This window comes from Acanthopagrus latus, chromosome 23 (genome assembly GCF_904848185.1).
Source record: "Acanthopagrus latus isolate v.2019 chromosome 23, fAcaLat1.1, whole genome shotgun sequence".
In the NCBI taxonomy this organism is placed as follows: Eukaryota; Metazoa; Chordata; class Actinopteri; order Spariformes; family Sparidae; genus Acanthopagrus; species Acanthopagrus latus.
Genome location: NC_051061.1, coordinates 21,166,506 through 21,185,558, shown reverse-complemented (window position 1 = coordinate 21,185,558; position 19,053 = coordinate 21,166,506). Strand labels below are relative to the sequence as shown.

General features: G+C 45.2%; 1 protein-coding gene across 1 annotated transcript; it reads left to right on the top strand.

Moving 5' to 3' along the window:
* Positions 1 to 45: 45 nt before the first annotated feature.
* On the top strand, positions 46 to 17,908 carry ppap2d (phosphatidic acid phosphatase type 2D). The gene is made up of 6 exons (XM_037088910.1): positions 46 to 610; positions 12,892 to 13,049; positions 13,203 to 13,489; positions 13,620 to 13,677; positions 16,021 to 16,197; positions 16,408 to 17,908. The coding sequence occupies exons 1-6, from the start codon at positions 403 to 405 to the stop codon at positions 16,510 to 16,512; spliced, it is 993 nt and encodes a 330-aa protein (XP_036944805.1). The 5' UTR covers positions 46 to 402; the 3' UTR covers positions 16,513 to 17,908.
* Positions 17,909 to 19,053: the final 1,145 nt, after the last annotated feature.

Genomic DNA, 19,053 nt, shown 5'->3' with positions numbered 1-19,053 from the left:
GGTGCTGCAGAGACTGTGGAGGTGTTCGGGACGCTGTGGGACTGGAGCAGAGGGAACAGCGCGCTCCCACTGAACGAGTTGGCTGAGAGCTCTGAAGTTCACTCGGATGTTTTCTTTCCCTCCTTCTTCCACTCCGCTTTCACCTTTCTCTCGCGTTTTTGATGACAGACGTGTGAGTTTACCTAAAGTACCAGTTGGCTGGTCGGTCGGTTGGTCGGTCGGGTCGGTCGGTCGGTCGGTCGGGTGTTTGAGCAGGGTCCTCTGCTGTCAAACTTTCCTTGACATGGATTTGTCGCACAGACGACGGATGGACTGAAAAGTTTGGGATTTTTTTTTTTTCAACAGACTCACTGCAACTACTTTTTTTCTCTTCTTGCTTTTTTGTCATTAACGTGTAAAGACATGCAAAAGGTTAATTCCACCGGTACCAACAGCAACACGCTGCCCCGGGACGCGGAGCTCCAGCTGCGGCTGGCTGACAGCGGCGGTGCCGGGGAGAGCACCGGGAACGGGGCTGGGAATCACTTCCTCGCCCAGCCTGAGGAGGAAAGGTCGTTTTGCACCAAGAGGAGGATGCTTGTCGGTCTGGATGTAATATGTCTCTGTGTCGGTAAGAGCAGGTCTATTCATTTGGCCTATTTTAGTGGGTTTTGACTTGAGGCAAACTATTTTCTTTCTTCACTTTATCAGCCACAATTCCAATTTAAAATTTGCCTTTAAAAAAAAAAAAAAAAAAAAAAGCTTTGAGGTTACAGTCAGTAACTTTTAACACTTTTAAATAACGCTGTCAGCTCGCCTTGTGTCAACGGCAGCTCTGCGGATCATGTGAACTGTAACAGAAGGTCTGAAGGAGGTTAAACGAAACTGGTTTTCTCATGGAAAGAAAAAAAAAAAAACACAACTCAAAACACGTCGAATGGGGATTTGTTTAAGTCAACGAGGCTGCAAAGCATTTCTCCAGAAGTCAAGTGGAAACTGTTCAAACAGGCAGAAAGTCTCAGCTTGTTCCCCTCAGTGCACGTGGGGGCAGGAGGGAGGGAGGAGGAGGAGGAGGAGAGGAGGAGGAGGAGATGAGAGGAGAGGAGAGGAGGAGGAGGAGAGGAGGAGGAGAGGAGAGGAGATGAGAGGAGGAGGAGGAGAGGAGGAGGAGAGAGGAGGAGGAGGAGAGGAGGAGGAGAGGAGAAGAGGAGGAGGAGGAGGAGGAGAGGAGAGGAAGAGAGGAGGAGGAGGAGAGGAGGAGGAGGAGGGGGGCTCAGCTGGCAGCAGAGTTGTCCCGGGAATTCATCTGTTCCCATGGTAACCCCCCCAAAGTTCCCGGGAGAAGAACGTGGGAATCGGGATAAAAACATGGCCCCCGTGCTTGTGTTCTCGTGCCGAAAATTGCCTCTCTCTCTCCCTGCAGGACTGCTGGACGTCAGCCACAGATTCATTAACAGAGCTCAGCTGGAGGCTTGTGCAGGTTTATAATTCAATTAACCAGCAAGTTTTCACAGGTACAAACAATCAGGAACAAAACATGTGGAGGAGACATCCGAGGGGAACACAGGACAGAGCGCTCACAGTTAGTTTCTCTGTAAATCACTGATGATTCCACCTGACAGCTGATTTGATCGGCTAATTGTGTGTTTTTTAAGGTCAGGTTTTTCAAAGTCATCTCGCCCCTGCAGACACAGTCTGCCAAACAATATCAAATAGTTTTAAACTTACAATGGAGGAGGAGATTGTGAATGTTGGTGTGTATTTACATTTTTACAGCAACAACTCAGAGATAAGCAGTGAATTAAAATAATGATGAAATAATACGTTTCAATATGGCAAAGTGCAAATATAGAAATCGCAGGTGATGGAGGTAAAATGTGACAGAACTATGAAATAATATTTTCATTGTGCAGCCCTACAATAGATAACGTAACATAATAATCATAGCCAGCGATATCTGTCCTATGAAGCCATATAACATCAGAAACCTCCACGTGATCAGATTTGATCGGACTGTGTTTTGATTATAAAGAGCAGCATGATTATCATTATATTAAAGTTAGATTGATCTCAGTCGTTGATCACACATCCTCTCATCGTGCCCTCATCGTTTGCGAATTACTGTAAAATAATGAGAATTAGCTTTTCATCGGCAGAAATCTCTTAAATGTTATAGCGCGTAAATGTCTGACAAAACGGGAACACGTCAGTGAAACTCTGGCTCCTTAGAACTGTATTGGACTTTAATAGGACATGAATAAAAACACTAAATTACCTTCTACCTCTGTTCAGCCTTGTGGGGGAAACCCTGTAAAAGCCAGTTTCATTGTGACAAAATATAGTTTAATAAGTTTCATGTCGTCATGTCACATGACTGATCGGGACGGGAGCATCGGCGCTGTGCGACTGACTGATTATCTGGACCTGCAGCAAACACGACAGAGGCAGAACCCGTCTAGGCGGACCGACAGGTCTCAGTCTCGTTGGCAGTTAAAGCAAAGGAAGCAGCCCGGCAGACAAAACAACAGTGTGAGGCAGTCAGTTTCTCTGCCGTGTTATTCTTAACCCCTGCAGGTATGCTATTAGCTGTTCACTCCGCACACATCTCAGCAGCTTTGTTTTGTGCTTCGGAAGTGGCTAGTCACCCAGCATCAGTCAGCAGAAGGGAGGAAATGGTCTCTCTCAGTTCTCCTCCGCAGACACGCCACTTGCTTTCTCACAAAATTGCGTGTCCTGACCCCTCTTATCCCCCTTCCCACTAGATTACAACACGAGACTGAGTCACCGGGCCTCGAGCTAGACCCATCTGAGAGGATTCAGAGGGCCAGTTGGTCTTGTGACTGAAATATTCTTTGGTAAAATAAAAGAAGTGGGTTTTATCAAGCAAAACCAGAAGTCATTCTGAGACCAATAACCACCTGTTAAACAAAACATGTGATCAGTTGTTCAGTACACAAAGGGTACGGACACGACGGCACAATATTAAATTATATCTTTTTATTCAGGATGACGATTACACTTCCACTTCTCCACCTTTGGGAGGCAAATTTCTTCTCTTCATGTATTCAATAACTCCAGTTGCTTGTTACTGTGCAGATTCAGATGAATTAGTGTTGATTGGTTACACGTCATGAATAATAATCAATCAGCCTGCAGAGACGTGACTGCACAGACAGACAAACAGCTGCATCAGAGCCAAACCTGAGCGCTTTTAAATCGTGTCACCCTCAGCGGAGCAAGAAAACCCTCACTAATTCCGGTAAAATGCTGCATACTGGATCCGTTAATGAGTCTATCCCCAGTATAGCAGAGTATAACATATTGTTAAACCCAGTCTTGCTCCTGAGCTATTAGATTACTTACAGATTCCCATCTGTCTGGCAGCTTCCAGCATGTCTCTGCTGTGTTAACCATCATGTCAGTTATCAGCAGAGGCCTGATCTTGACTCATCTCTGGGTATTTGGCAGTGAATGCCATCACTCAGGGAAAATAAAGAGGGCCCTTCTTTTAGCTAAACCCTCTTATCTCTGACTAACCCAATTTTCCCTTAAAAATGCCATCATCAGATTCACTCAGACGGCTGACTGGCTGCTGGCATTATTCACCCTGTAAAGGGGCTCATTCACCACTGTAATTGTGGAATTTCACCCTGAAGCATCCTGTCCCAATTACACTATCAGCTTAAGAGGGATTCCACAGTGTCTCCGTGTGTTTTTCTGTATTTACTAAACATTCAGAGGAGGGTGACATAATGTTAGCATGGTATGGGCTTAAGAATGAGCTGTGGACTGCATGGATGTTGAGGACATGAACTGCTGTTTTGACTCAGATTACCCGATCAGACTCTTACTCAACACCAGGCTTGTCTAACATTGTTGCACCCCGGCCATAAGGAGGTGTTGCTCACGGGGCTGTTCTGACATGCACACGAGGGATGCTTCACGGAGATGGATTGTTCTGGTTCAGCTCAGTGTCAGCTAGTTCCAAGTAAGCTGCAGTATGCAAGTGTTTGCTTGTGTTCCTAAGTGTCGGCATGCATTCCTGGTGGGTCTGTAGGAGTTTGACCGGGACAGAGCTGACAGGATCTGCGCCCCCTGGCTGCATCTAAGATCTAGAGTCCAGCCACGGAGAGGTCAGGAGGTGTCGGGTGTTTGTCATATCTGCAGAGCATGCGGGGACAAGCCTCGCAGCCCTGCACTGCTGTTTCCCTCCTGCACAGGTGGTCCTTTCTCTGTCATCACCCCAATAAAGCCAGTTATTGGCTCTCTTAAGAGTAATTGGGAAGCGATTGGAAGTGACACTTGACAGCCTGCTATTAGCTTTTACAGCTTAGAGGAACACTACGATTGCCACTAGGCTTAACCTTCTTGTAGAGGTTAATTGTGAAATAGTTTCATGCTATATGGACAATAGAGCTGCAACCATTAGCATCACCATGCTCAGTCAGTCAGAAGAAAATTAACTGTCAGCTGGTTTGATGATCGACTACTTGTTTCAGTCTTTTTTTCAAGCAAAAATATCAAACTTTTGCTATTTTCAGCTTCTTACTGCATATTTTCATTATCGTTTATGACAAAGAGTTACGGATGAGCATTTTTCAACATTATCTGACATTTTACCTCCTTAATGATGACTTGTAAAAATTAAACATCAGCTAATGAAGATCATTTGAAGATGTTAGATAATTCAAAGGAGACAAAACACTCACAGTTGTCACACCTGCTTTGAATTGGCAGTTTTAAACCAGAAAGTGATTTCATTCAACTGGTTCTCGGATTCTACAGAAGGAGAAAGCTGGAATCAGTTGATCACTTCTGTGTGTGTGTGAGTGTGTTTTTGTTCTAGACGTGAAGCAGCATGCCAGGACGAGAGGACCGATATCTACCGAGGAGATCTGAGTTTTAAAGGGCTCCCTTTTTCCAGCTTATATCTTCTTTCCCCCCCTCTTTTTTTTTTTGTCCCCCTTTTTCGTCAGACAGACTCTATTTTGGGACTGATGGTGATCCAGCAATGTAGCGAGGTGTGTGAGTGTGTGCGTGTGTGTTTTATGTCTGTTTGTGTGCTTTGGGCGGGCGGCGGGTTTATCGTAGAGGATTCCTGCTTCTAGTCTTTTGGCAGAGAAAGCCGCCAAGTGAGTGAGACAGCAAAAGGCCAACAAGTCACAGCATGTCTGTGTGTAAAGGGCCAGGAATATTAAATTGTCTCCTATGTGTGTGTTTATGCGCGTGTGTGTGTGTGTCTTTGAGAGTAAAAGTGTGGGTGTGGGTGTTTTTGTGGATGAGTCATGGTTGCCAATGCGGACACCCTACTACAGCTGCCATGTGCGTGCTGTTTGTTGACAAATTCGCCGGGTGTGTTTTGCTGCGTGTTTCAGGCCCTGATCAAACACACTCTGAAGTTATGGAACACGCTGGCGTCACTCTGCGGATGACAGATGGAGAGCCATTAAAAATGGCTCAGTCGCATCATTAGCTAGTGGAAGAAGTGATTTTGCTTACGCTCCCTCGTTAGTTTATTAATGCATCTCCTTCCCATTTGACAGCAGCGCAGAATCAGGAATCCATTAGCGACGCTCTGCCATAGACCGTCTACATGGACACACGTGTGCTGCTGTCAATACGTCTCCATTCACCCATTAGCTCTCCAGAGCCAGCTCGGGCCTCAGAAATGTCTCGTTTGCCTGAAGGCGGAAGGGCAAGTGAGAGCCTGAACGGCCCTGGGGTGGGGGAGAGTAGCCTGAAAGAGAGACGGGGATGAGGATCTACAGTAGGGGTCAGAGGTCAGACCCGTGGGCGCCTGAGGGGATCTAATCCACAGCTGTCTGTCCATGTCCAAGTGAGGAAGTAGTATTGAGAGGGATAGGAACTGTTCGACAGCAAATAGCTTCAAATGTACTTTTAATGAGGCAGCTGCAATCTTTTCCTCGATGGCGGTTACGTAAGTGCCCAGGGTGGTCCATAGGTATTAGCCGTAATGAGTGAATGAAGATGTGTGTAGTACTCTAATCCTCAGTGCTCATTAGCTAGAATGGGTTTGGAGAAGTTTAACATCCAAGTATCTACCTGAATCCGAACACAGCCTGTAGCCCGGCCTGTACGTCTGTCAGAACTAATGACTCGTCCTCTTCTGTCTGTCCCCCCCGTAAGGAGACTAAAACATCCACCCTTGGGCGCCATGGCGTGGTTACTCATCACTGGGACCATTTTATCATTGTGTCACATCTCACCTGCCGGAGCCTTCTCTCCCTTCATCCTCTCAGGCTTCCGCTCCGTCTGAAGTCGATCCAACTGCATGTTCCACTGCAAACCAAGACACTCAGACAAAACAAGCCTGCAGCTCTCGACTCTTTCCATACATACAGCACGACCACAATCAGGCTCCCCCCCCCTCCTTCAGTCTTGTCGACCACAACCCCGTGTCGTTCTCACGTTGCAGACTGCTAGCACCTCACCTCACCTCGCACACCCTTACCTTCACACCACAGAAACCACCAGAGAGCTCCTTTAAAGTTTCCAAGGTACATACCACAGTGGCGGGTCCTTTATATTCCTGCTGAATCAGACAGGCACACAGACAGCCCACTTCAGCCCTCACCACTCATGCCCTGAACTCCAGAGCCGGGCTCCAGGAAGCAGGTCAGTGAAGTGTGGAGAGAACAGAAGCAGCTGTGGGAAGCATGTCTCCACTGGCCGGTGGTCACAGCAACAGCAGGGGGGGCAAGAAAGAGCTCACCTGGTGCGCTGGTGGTCGGCCTGCGACTGTTCAGCTCGCTGACGATTATTTCATGATGAATTACTAAAATTAAATTGAAACATTCGTTATCATCCTCGTCATTGGTCCAATTCCTGCGAAAGCCAAATTGCTTTCACGGACTTAACAAGTGCAACGTTCACAAACTCTGAAACAGTTTCAACACAACAAATATCGGCTAGAGTATTAAAAATAGAGCAACGGAATAATAGATCATCCATCTTTGCTCACTACTTTGAGCCTTTTTTACTGTTTGGTGTTAATAAACTACAGGTTGACCGAGATGTGAAATCAACTGTTTTGTTGTTGGTATCAGCAAAGAGAAGCCAATCTGTACCGGCTGAAAAAACGCATCTATAATGTGCATCAACAATAATATTAGTATAATCACTTCTTGTTCGGCTGACTGATTAATTAATTGATTAATTGTTTCAGCTTTAGTTAGAACAAGAAACATTATATTTCAGTTTCCACACACTGTCTTCTGTTCTGCACTTCAAACTCCTCTGTAAATATTAGCATTTTTGGCCATGAAGCTACTTTCAGCTGTCTTGCTGTTTCACCCTTGGTCCTTTTATGACTTGTTTTTGTCAGTGCGGATGATGTGGATGCATGCAGCGTAGTTCTTAAAAAATATGACAAACCTGTGAGCTCTGTAAGTATCCACTTAAAAAAAAAATGGCATGAGGTCCAGCAGTAGCAGATGCTGATGATAGCAGATGGTTAACTTAGATCCAGGCCTGTTGTGGCTCCTCAGTCCTCTTTGTTCTTCTCTGATTAGACTGTTTGTTCTTCCGTCAGGGCAGACAAAAAAAAAAAAAAAACACAGTCCCTCAGAATAGTCCAGACAGTTATGGAAAGATAGCTGGCTGTGTGTCAGTGCAGGTGGCACCACTCAACCTTATCCTACCTTTCCACTACCTGGACTGGGCCACCAAGGATGAACAGGAAGAACCGACTCCTAGGACACACAGACATGCACAGTACTTTATTGGGTTATGCTTGACAATCATAATCACAGCCTTGGTGCGAATGACTTCACCTCCTGTGTGAGTGTTACCTACCCTACGGGACAACAGTCTGTCTTGTTTGTGTGTCTGTAACTGTGCTCTTTTGTGTGCTTGAGCCTTTTGTGTGTGATGGTGCAAACTGTCTGTTCCTGGACTTCCTCTTCAAACAAAGACTTTTGTTTTTATCAGGTGAAACATAAAAGGCTTGGCTCTGCACCTAAAGAACCTGTCACAAACTGAGTAGTGATTAGATGAAAGAACAAGCCAAGGCCGTCTTATGGAGACTGAGACTTTGTGCGGTGAAAGTCATTATTGCGTAAATAATCGTTGGAGCCCACCCAACCCAACTGCAGACTGCTGTTTACGAGCGTGTCAGGCGGGCCGTCGCGCTGCTTCTCGTAATGTTGTGAACACGGATTATCGTGCTTGCAGAGATTCAGATTACGACACTTCACAGTTCAGTTCACGACCTTATAACTTTTTTGCAGTGTTGACTTAAAGGTAAACAAGCAGCTTAAAATTTAGTTGGGAAACACTGGCACATGCGAAGCCGGGGTGAGAGGCCCAGCGAGGGTGGACCACCCCTGAAGGGTGCTACAGCGCCGGCTCAGTCCAGAGCTGCAGGCCAGATGGACCTGTGCTGACAGGTCACTAATTGTGTGTCCACCAGGCCTATCAGAGGGCAAATGTAGAACGATGTAGCTCGTACAGTCAAACATTATTGGGTGTGATGACGCAGATGGCCGTTACTGTGGCTTGGATAAAGCTGCAGGCAGGGTATTGTGTTAATCTCTGATGCGCAGGCTGTTTGTTTGTAGCAACAGCCTCCAGAGGAGTTTATTTAGGTCTGCGATAGTGAACGGGCTGCTTGCCTCAATACATCCCTTTAGGATTCTTTGGCTCTGGTGTGGTTTATTTGGTTGGTTAGTTTTTCTTCCCAGTCGCTGGTGGGTTCTCCTGGTGGTTTGTTTGGTTGTATGTGGCTGTGGCTTGGGTTTGTTTGCATCCCAGTGAGGTTTTTATGTGTACGTGAGCGTGTTTGGGGGTATTCTGCTGGTTGAGGTGGGGTCGTGTTTACAGAGCGGGTCCCAGCAGAGCCCAGATCTCTGACCCTCACATTCCAGAACCACCACTAATCGCCTCCGTCTGCTGTTCTCCGCAGAGTAAAACCTCGCCGCATCTCTCTTGGCTCCATCTCTCCAGTTTTCTCTCACCCCTGTATTTCTGCCCTCACCCTCATTTGTCAATTTTCTAGCCTCCTGGCTATGCATTTTAGCCTAGTTTTTAGTTTGACACTCTATTGATCAGCAGATGTTAAGCAACTTGTCTGGAGAGCATGTCGATGAGTAACTACCATCTGCCCTCTCTTTTAGCAGGCCGCCTTTAATCACTTTCTCCATAGTTTTTTTTTTTTTTTTTATTTCTTGCTTTTGGTTGTTGTTGTTCTCCCCTCACAGTGAGCTCATTCTGGGCTGTGGTCATAGATGTGTAAATTAGAACCAGAAGAGTTTCTCAGAGTGAGGCTCATATCCCCTCTGCTCTCATTCCTCCTCTCCTCCTTCCTCCCTCCCTCTCTCTCTCTCTCTCTCCCCCTCTTCTTTCTTTCTATCCCTTTTGACTATTTGAAAGCATTCCTGCTTGAGTGTCAGGCCCAGCGAGCAGCACATTTTGGCCGGCTCTGTGAGCCGACCCACTCCTCCGCCTCCTTTTGGGTCCCCTCACAGGCTTTCCTGGCCGGCTCTCTTTTAAAGCATGTCTTGGCCAGGTGCAGAGGTTTGCTCACAGCTGCCTGACAGATGATGTGAGGGTCTCTGGAGTGTTTTTGTGTCTTGTTGTGAAAACTGTTTTAATGTAGTTGTAAGCATAGAGGTTGACTGTGACAAAGCTTGTCATTTCTACGGGATTGTGGAGGATGATGCGTGTGGTTTCTAAAGCCTTTGCTTTGTTTATTGAACATGCACGGAGGATTTGTGACACAACTCAGGTTGAGGTACATTTTGTTTTATCTAGAAGCTTAACAAACAGTTTTGCCACTGTGCAGTGATCTTTGGTTCTTGGCCATTAGCCTGCACATGGACAACACAGGCCACAAGTACTGGCAGGCCTGGGGTAATAAAATATGCTGCTATCTGGCCTTGCACTTAATGGTTCCCATTAGTCCCCTATATGTATTGTAAACGATCTCTGAAGAAGTCCATATTCCTACTGTAACCGCAGAGTGTCCTTAATGGACAGTCTGTCCATTACCACTCTTGTCAATGCAGCAAAATATTGATTATTGAGCGAGGACTGGCCATACTGTGGAATGGGACGAGGATGCAGAGAGAGCCTGTTAATGGATGCTATAGAAAGCAGTAAAAGATCTCGCTTTGCCACAAAACTGGTCTGATTACATCCAAAGCAGTTAATGTACAACGTGATCAAAGTTCAAAAAAACACTTCAGAAGAACTTGTAGCGTGTCCGAGCCTGTAGAAAAATGACTACAAAGCTGCCAACTCTTCCTTAACTTTCCCTGCTTTTGGACATAAAAGACTTTAGAAAAAAAAAAAAATCTGCTTTAATGTTGTATAGTGAGAACCAGCAGCGATTCTACAATCTGTAAATGTAACTTTCATGTCCAGTAAGTATGCCCATATCAAGTATTACTTTAAATATTTAAAAAACTACAACTATACATTGATTGTCCACCACCCAAACCTCTGAGAACATGAATATTCTCACGGGCTCTCGACAGATTTCCATTGTTTTTTGTTGTTGCTGTTGAGTAACGCAAATCTAGTAAACCTACATCTGCCAGATTAGCTAATTTAGTGCCCAGGTTAAAAAAAAACATATTTAAAATGAAATGCCAAGTTATAGACATTATAGCCAACCAAAACAAAAATCCACACACCCACTCAGTTTGAATCAGAGATGAATCGCACCACATCCCTGCAGGTCTCCACCAAGGTATGACGCACAGATAAGGGGATTACGATTACAAGATTACGAGATGTGTGAGAACTTTATGCAGGTGGCCGGGAGGAACCAGGAAATCCTCATACAGGAGATTAACTTTTAATTTAACAGGGGGGGAAAAAAAGGACTTTCCCAAAGTATTTATCTAATACTCGTGTGATCTCAGCTAATACAAACTAATCAGAAGTACTTCAAGCAGTTTTCTGTGACGTTACTCCTCCTAAAGACATGTCAGGTAATCAGCGTCCACAACATTCAGCATTATTAGATTCTACAGTGTAAGATTTGACTGCAGAATTACTAGCAGGGTGATTTCAACTGATCGCATTACATGACTTACAAAACACACTAATAGAATTATCCAGTTGCACGATAACATTCAACTAGTTATACAGGCAGGACGTCTGACGAGACAACACCAGGTTTTAAAAATAGATGATAAATAGTTTGAGAATTCCTTAGTCTGACACAACAGACAGCACCTGGATGTGGATGTGTGCGTTACACGAGGTAGACACTTGCCGACGTGGCGACTGAATGAGACGATGGAGAGATCGGGGGTCAGATGAGAGGTGTTTCCAATCTCTCTCTCTCTTTACTGGCGTCACAGCCTCGACTATCTGCCCGCTACATGTTTCCATCGCCCATTCCCTCCCTCGTTTTCTTACTAAGGCCCACGTTAGAATATATAGAAGAGGGCTGGTTTTTATCTGTGTTTTGTCTTTCTGTGAGGGTCAGCATGACTCTGACTACAGCGGTCACTTGAAAACACTTTCGACTGCAGTTCAGTGTTCTTAAACAAGTCTGGCTACGTCTCGGCTGTAGTCACACGGCTGTGAGGAGTCGCCTCCTCGTGTGTTTTCTGTGCTGATAGCCTCAAACCTATAGATTATTTACCTTGTTATCAATGCTTATCAGTTCGCCGAGGCTGTTTCATTGCATTTTATTAGTGGACTGTATGGTTGTGATGGCAACCAATCAAGTCGCGTTTATTCCACAGTTTAATCTGGCCAAATGAAAATAAAAAGTAAAAGTAAAAACAAAGCGGAAACAACAAGGGGACAAAAAAGAAAGTTTTCATTAGTTTATGACAGAATAGACGCTTGAACTGAACCAAAGCCTGTGTGCACATTGTTACCTTTAGTAGGTCAGGTATTCATGTCCAGCTCTTTGGCAGTCAGTAATGATCGATTTATCCTGCTTAAGAGAATGTTTGCATGCCATTGTTTGTGGTTTTGTATTTGGTTGCTCGTTCCTTTTGGCCTAATTTTGAGCGTGTATCCTGTGCGCTACTCAGTCACGTACTCTTAGAGATTCCCTGGCAGGAGCAATGTTTTGGCCTGGGCGCGTTCCAACCAACCAGCAGGGCCAGGGATGACAGGAAGAGGCACAGAGGTTAATGATTAGTCCCATGTTCTCGCTGCATTCCATGGGGTGACGAGGGGACATGGGATAGGGGACAGAGAAATGGAGCAGGCCGGGCAGGCTTTTAAAGGGCTACTGGCCACGAGTTTGAAGTATAAATAACACAGAATAAAAGCTGTGTAACTCAGTCCTTGTTTCAGGGGACACAAACACACCATCTCCCTTCATGTTGTCATTAAAATGTTGCGCAACTTTTTCCCCCAACGAACTTTCACCATCAGGCTGTGAGGTTTGTTTGCCTAAGCACGCCAGACCTTGGACTACTTTCACCTGATACAGAGCTCTGATAATTAGTGACCAGGCGGGAAGCGAGTGAACACATAAGTAGGACAGTTGTTAATGTAAGATCAGGTGGATTAAAACTCATGCTATCAATAAAACAATACTTCACTCTTCCTACAGTGACTTCATTGTCCTCTTCTGGCACCCTGGCACACTCTAATATCTTCTTCCTACTTCTTCATCTTAATCCTCCGCTGTCATGCCCATCTCCCTGTCTGTCCGTCTGTCATCTCCTCTGCCTGATAATCTGGGAAAAGCAGCTATGTGTGGAATGCTTCATCCAACAGGAATCTGGGAATCATGCTACGAGACGACTGACACTCTTCAGAGCTCACAGGAGCATGTCCCCTTCATGCTCCTGTTAGACAAGAGTGTCTTTGTCTCTCTGTGTCTTATCTGTGTTGCACAAACCACACGCTCATCAAGCCATCTTTTGTTTTTTGTCTGCTCCCCCTCTCTCCCGTCTCTCTCCCACATTTCATCAGCCTCCATCCCATTCTTTGCGTGTGAGTTGAAGGCGGTGACTCCGTACAGGCGAGGCTTCTTCTGCGGAGACTCCAGCATCACCTATCCCAACAAAGACAAGGAAGTCATTCCTGACAGCGTGCTCATTATTGGTGGTATAGCCATCACTGGCATAACGGTAAGACAACGATAGCTGTTATGTGTTTGCACAGTGAGTTAATGTTAATCACTTTGATATTGTGAAATGGAGAGAGTGTTTGTAACTTTTCACCGTGCAGCTGTACTTTATGAGTTACGTTAACGAGTGTCTCTTGTCCTTTTTTCTTCCCAGATCGCGCTGGTTGAATGCTACCGGGTGCGTTTCCGAGGCGTGCACTCGCGAGCTTTTGTTCGAAACCTCTATGTGTCGTGCCTGTACAAGGAGCTGGGAAGCTTCATGTTTGGCTGCTGTGTGGGTCAGTCTCTCACTAATATGGCCAAGCTAAGTGTGGGACGCCTGCGGCCCAACTTCCTGAGCGTCTGTAAAATCACCTACGAGTCCATCAACTGCACTCTGGGGAGCTACGTCTCCCAGTTCGAGTGCAAGGAGACTAATCAGAAGCTGGTGGAAGAAGCAAGGTGTGTGTGGCTTGTGTGCATGTGTGTCTTCATTCAGAAATGATTTGGCTTGTTTGCCATGGGTGAGGAGTACAATAGCTCTGCCGTTAATGTGTAACCTTTGACGTTTTTTATTGGTGTTCTCTTTCAGGAAGTCTTTTTTTTCCGGCCATGCTTCCTTCGCAATGTACACCATGCTCTATCTGGCAGTAAGTCAAGTCTAATTTTATAGACACACACACACACACAGACACACACAAACAAACTCACAAAACAAAGTGCCAACAGGAACTCCTCTCTCCCACAGAAAAAGGACTTCTGTGCCTGAAATGTTCATCAGTGGTTCTTAGCATCACGTTGTATCACCCCGTCATACATTTGCATCATCTATGCCCGTATTCACAGTAGGAGAGAAACTGAAAACACATCAGCGCTGACTCGTGACATGTTGAGTGGTGCTGGTTCAGGTGTGCGTGAGCCGGCCAATCAGAGCAGAGTGGGTATTGGGGGGGGGCTTAAAGAGACAGGATCGCTGAGTGTTTCAGACAGAGGGGGAAGTGTTGCAGCAGTAGAAAACTGATGCGTTCTTTCAGCATTTAAACAAGTAAATCTATTCTAGCAGTCATCCAAAATAAAATTATGGACCTTAAAATGAGCATTATATGTCTCCATGTAAATCTAACCTTAGCTTACAATTTTAGGATTTATGTTCTGGGGACCCCACAAGCACACACACACACACACACACACACACACACAACTGGAGTGTGACCTTCACATTCACCTGAGCTTGTGTTGTGTAATTACAGTATTTGGTTCTGTGGAAATATTACAGCTCTCAGTTGCATTTCAGTTATTAGAGACAGCACCAGTCTCTGGAGGCCGAGAGCACTCTGTGCAACTATTAACTAGATAAGCTAATTAAACATGCGCAAACACACACACACACACACACACACAGACATGTGCTGTTAAATATATTCACACTTCCTGATCGTGAGGGAGGAGATCTTTGAGAGGAGCAATTCTCCAAAGGCTTCAAACTGAAAGAGCTGGTGAGACTGAGAGGAGGGGGGAGAGAAGGGGGGAGTTAAAGAATGAGGGAGAATGTTTTCCATGGGGAACATGAATAGATGAAGAGACTACACAGACAGAGGAGGCCTTGTTGTGGCTCTCATTTAGAGGAGGGGGGTGGAGGGCTGAATATGCCTGCTGAGAGATCGACAGGCTTCTTTCAGCAAGAGACACCCTCTCATGCCCCCCTCTCCCCCCCCAGCCTCCCCCATCTCTTCATCTTTCTCCTCCGCTCTCCCACACTGCACTGCCCAGTGGTCATGGGTGCATTGTGGGAGAGAAATGACAGTTAGATGGAGACAAAAGCATTCTTAAACACAAACTGTCCATATTCCTCATGTAAACCCCGTCATTAACTCTTCCATTACAGTTTTAGGTGACCTAAATATTTTGTCGTGTGCAGCTGATGAGAAAAATGATGAAATGAAGATGTTCAGAGAGAAGAGAAAGGAAAATCCCCTATTAGCACTTGTGCAATAAAGAAGTCCAAATGAAAAGCAGCTCCTCTGAGAGCAGAACGAGTCAGACGAGGATGAGTAGGGAACGACTGAATGAGAGGAAGAAAAGGGTAAAGAACTGAAGGGATGAAGTGGTCTGAGAAAAACACGACCCCCCAGTCTTTGTTACCCCTGTTTTCTCCCGCTCTGTTGTTTCACGCTCACCGCAGGCACAAACACACAGCCTCGCATTCAGGTTTGCTGCTAGCTAGTGTTTTAGACAACCCAGACAGACTGTGTGAAACCTGTAGCAACACGCCACCAGGACCGCGGCCAGCTGCTCGTGTTTTAGGCAGGAACAGTGACACCTGCACTCAGCTGGGGAAGGAGAGGGAGAGAAGGACCCCATCGGCCTCGCCGCAGGAATGTAGGCCACGTGCTCCTAGTCAAGACAGACCTCCAGCCACCTCCATAAAGCTGCATCACACTCGCCCTGTGACCCAGTTTTTACAGACACAAACATGTATTCTGCAGCGCTGGTGGAGGAGATGAGGATGAACAAAAGGAGGAAATGGGACGTAGATAGTGTTAATGGACTCGTGCCAGGCTTCTCCTTCCCCTCTGGGTAGCAGACTGGAGTGGATGTCGTATATTTCTCTTGAAGGGCTCCGCCCGTGTTTATAGAAGTTGAATTGATTCCACAAAAAGTTTGGACTCTGTGTGAAGCCTTAATAGAACCAGAACGCAATCCTTTGCAAACGAACTGTGTTTACTGACAACAGTTTCACAGAGAGTTCCAGAGCCCATGTGGGAAAATCCATCATGCAATAATGTGTTTACAAAGTGGAGAGACTCGCCCCACGACTGCTCTTGAACGACTTGGCCTTTGGAGGAGGCCGCCTTTCATACACGATCATGATACTTCTCTCACCTGTTAATAATAAACCTGTCAATCCGTTGTTGACCCTGTCTCAACGTGTTTGAAACGTCAAAATCAACATGAGCGAGTAACCAATGTTTTTTTTTTTTTCTTTCTTGCAGTTCTACCTGCAGGCGCGGTTGTCGTGGCGAGGAGCTCGGCTGTTGCGCCCACTAATACAGTTCCTCTTAGTGATGATCGCCATCTACACCGGCCTGACCCGCATCTCTGACTACCGTCACCACCCGTCTGACGTCGTCACAGGCTTCATCCAAGGAGGACTCACCGCGTACTGGGTGGTACGTTAAACATCTCTGTTGTCTAAATACTCTTGAAAAAACTATTATCTGTTGTTCCTCTCAGCTCTCTGCTGACAGTTAGTTTAAACAATAGACTCTCTGCCTCGTTTTCCTCACTATGATCCCAGATGGTGTTCATAAACAGGGAATGATTGACAGCGTGCGTGGTCTGCATACATTTCCTCACATGTTTTGTGTCTGTGCCTGCAGGCCTTCTACATCTCCTCCATGTTTAAGCCCTGCGCCCGTCCAAACCTGTCTCCCACCAGCATGTCCCTGGAGAGTCCACTGTCCAGCCAGCAAACTGTCTGTTAGCAGGCGCACGCAATCATTCCAGGAATCAGAGGATAAGAGAAGCTGGACTGCAGAGAGACAGGGAGAATGTCAGATAGCACAGGTGAGGAGCAGATAGTGGAGACATGTAAGTCTTTAAGAAAGGGAATCATTCTAAGAGAAGGATATGATTAAAGAGTACAATCTAACACATGCAATCGTGCCGCCACAGACCAATCTAACATGATCACAAACTCACACATGTGAAGACACAAGAAGCACATTTGACTGCAAGTCAAACCCGTCCAGTGAAAAGAACTGCATAGTTATATTACAGATATTTTTTTATATATGAAAAAAAAAGTTAAAAAATGTATATTTTTCAAGAGGATTTTTAGAAGCTGCTAATGTCGATAGTTTCTAGTTTGAACTTGTTTTCTCCTGTGACGGAGGCTTTCGGTCAGTGCATGTTTTTAGCTTTCAAAGCAGAACTGGTCACTCTTTGGTCTCGGGTGAGAGAGGAGGAGAACATCACCCAGCAGCTGTGAACTGAGACCATCAGACCTCAGACGGAAAAAAAAAAAAAACAGAACTGGCAGTGATAACAAGCACTGGCTTCAACTAACCATCCTTTACCTTCAGTGGCCTGATGAGCCGCTGCTCTAATCAGACTGCCCTGCATCACTATGATTAACAACAACCTAAGCAGAGAAAAAAAAAAGCAGTATTTGTGCTGTAACACAATGTTATCTTTCTTTTTGTGTAACCGAGGTGGTGATGAGAAGGAATCTGACCCTTCCACATCACTACCACTTTTCTGTACTAACCACTTTGACTGTGTCTCAGAGGTGGAGCTTTGACTGAATTTTGTAACCTTTGACTTTTGCCCCCGGACTCTCTGAGCTGCACCTTGATTTATGCCACTCTGACAGGAGAGCCGACACGGCTGCGACCCCAGCGGCTCTCCTGTGTATCCTTATTAATAGCACTTGAACGTACATAATGGAACCTAATGGAAATTGTAATCAATATTATATATTTTATCACAAGTTTGAATAATCAGTGTTTATTTTTGTTAATGACAGACTCATACACTATATTTTTTTTTTTTCTCCTTGAAATGATAATTATTCAAATTGAATGTAAATAGCTATTTCATTTTATAAACCACACAGAATTTCAAAAGTATTAGTTCCAGGTTTTGGACAGTTTTTACATGTTTATTAAGTGTTTGTATTTACGTTTGTGTTGATCAGGTACGGAGAGTTACTATTGTATCTGTTGTAACTACTAGACTGAGCCACAGATATTATCAGAAAGCTATATTTTTTGTGTTCCCAGTTATTGTTTTATGTTTGTTTTGTCTGTGAATGCCAGAAAGGCAGAAATAACCACTGTACTCAAAAAACCAAACCAATAAAATGAATGTTGAATGTTTTGAACTTGCTCTGTTCTCTGTTACTGTCAGTGCATCACAGACCCTCATATAATATAAAACTAGACACACGCATACTTACAGTGACAGTTCATCCTCAATCATAAATACAGATTTTCCTCTCACCTGTAGGGCTATTTATTCATCTGGACTGTTTTGGTGTGAGTTGCCATGTTTTTGAGATATCGGCCGTAGACGTGTCTGCCTCGTCTCGTCTATATGATGTATGATAGAACTCAATGGCTCAGAAAACTCAGCAGCGATGTCTCTTTCCATACATCATGACCCAGTTACTCAACATAATCTGCACACTTTGTTGTGAGCAGTTTCACATAGGAGCTATTTTTCTTCCCACCGTGCAGAAAGAAGTGCGCATCAACTCACGAACCGGAGGCGCCGTCAGATAAATAAGCCCGCGAACATTACAGCTCAGCGGAGGAGGACGCCATTAATGTTTGCATCCTGTCACCGCTGCTGCCACAAGCTTGAGCCTCTGATCCTCGAGTAGATGCTTTCTTCTGCCTGGTGATGCAGATGGCTGGTATAGTTCAGTAGAAAGAAAATAGTTCCTATATGAAACTGTCACAACAAGGTTTGTGGATTATTTTGAGTAACCGGGTCAAGATTTCTGGAAAGAGACGCTGTTGTTGAGCTATTCAGATGTACTTTTTTGGCACTTTATGGACCACAAGTGCTGGTCAATATCTTCAAAATTCAGCAACTCACACTAAAACAATCTAGATGGATACGTTTCACCACTGTAAGAGGTAAAACACTATTTTTGACTGTCCCTTTAAAGTAAGTGTCACTTTATTAATGTCAGGTTGGTGAAATAAACCTTTTAAGCCATTTGTAAGTCAGGTTTTTTATCCTAGACAGGATACCAGAGTCTGCGAGGAGGTGAAGAAATCTAAAAAGTAAACACTGAAATGATAAGTGATTTAACCTCCTGTGTTTGCAGGCTTCCACTCCAGTGCTCCACTAGTTTCTTTCATTACAGCTCTTTCGCTCTCTCTCCCCTTCACGCCTCTCCTCGCTCGGCCCCTTCCCTCTCAGCCCTTTTGGAGTGCAGTGGAGCATGATGGGCTGTTTCAGGGGGTCATGCAACCATGGAGATGCTTAGCCCGATACAGGTTGGGGCGTCTGAG

Bases quoted from the DNA above. Each gene is read 5' to 3' on its own strand.
- ppap2d (XM_037088910.1), top strand. From the start codon at position 403: ATGCAAAAGGTTAATTCCACCGGTACCAACAGCAACACGCTGCCCCGG. The intron at 13,050-13,202 runs GTAAGACAACGA...TTTTCTTCCCAG, and splicing joins TAGCCATCACTGGCATAACG to ATCGCGCTGGTTGAATGCTA. The intron at 13,678-16,020 runs GTAAGTCAAGTC...TCTTTCTTGCAG, and splicing joins ACACCATGCTCTATCTGGCA to TTCTACCTGCAGGCGCGGTT.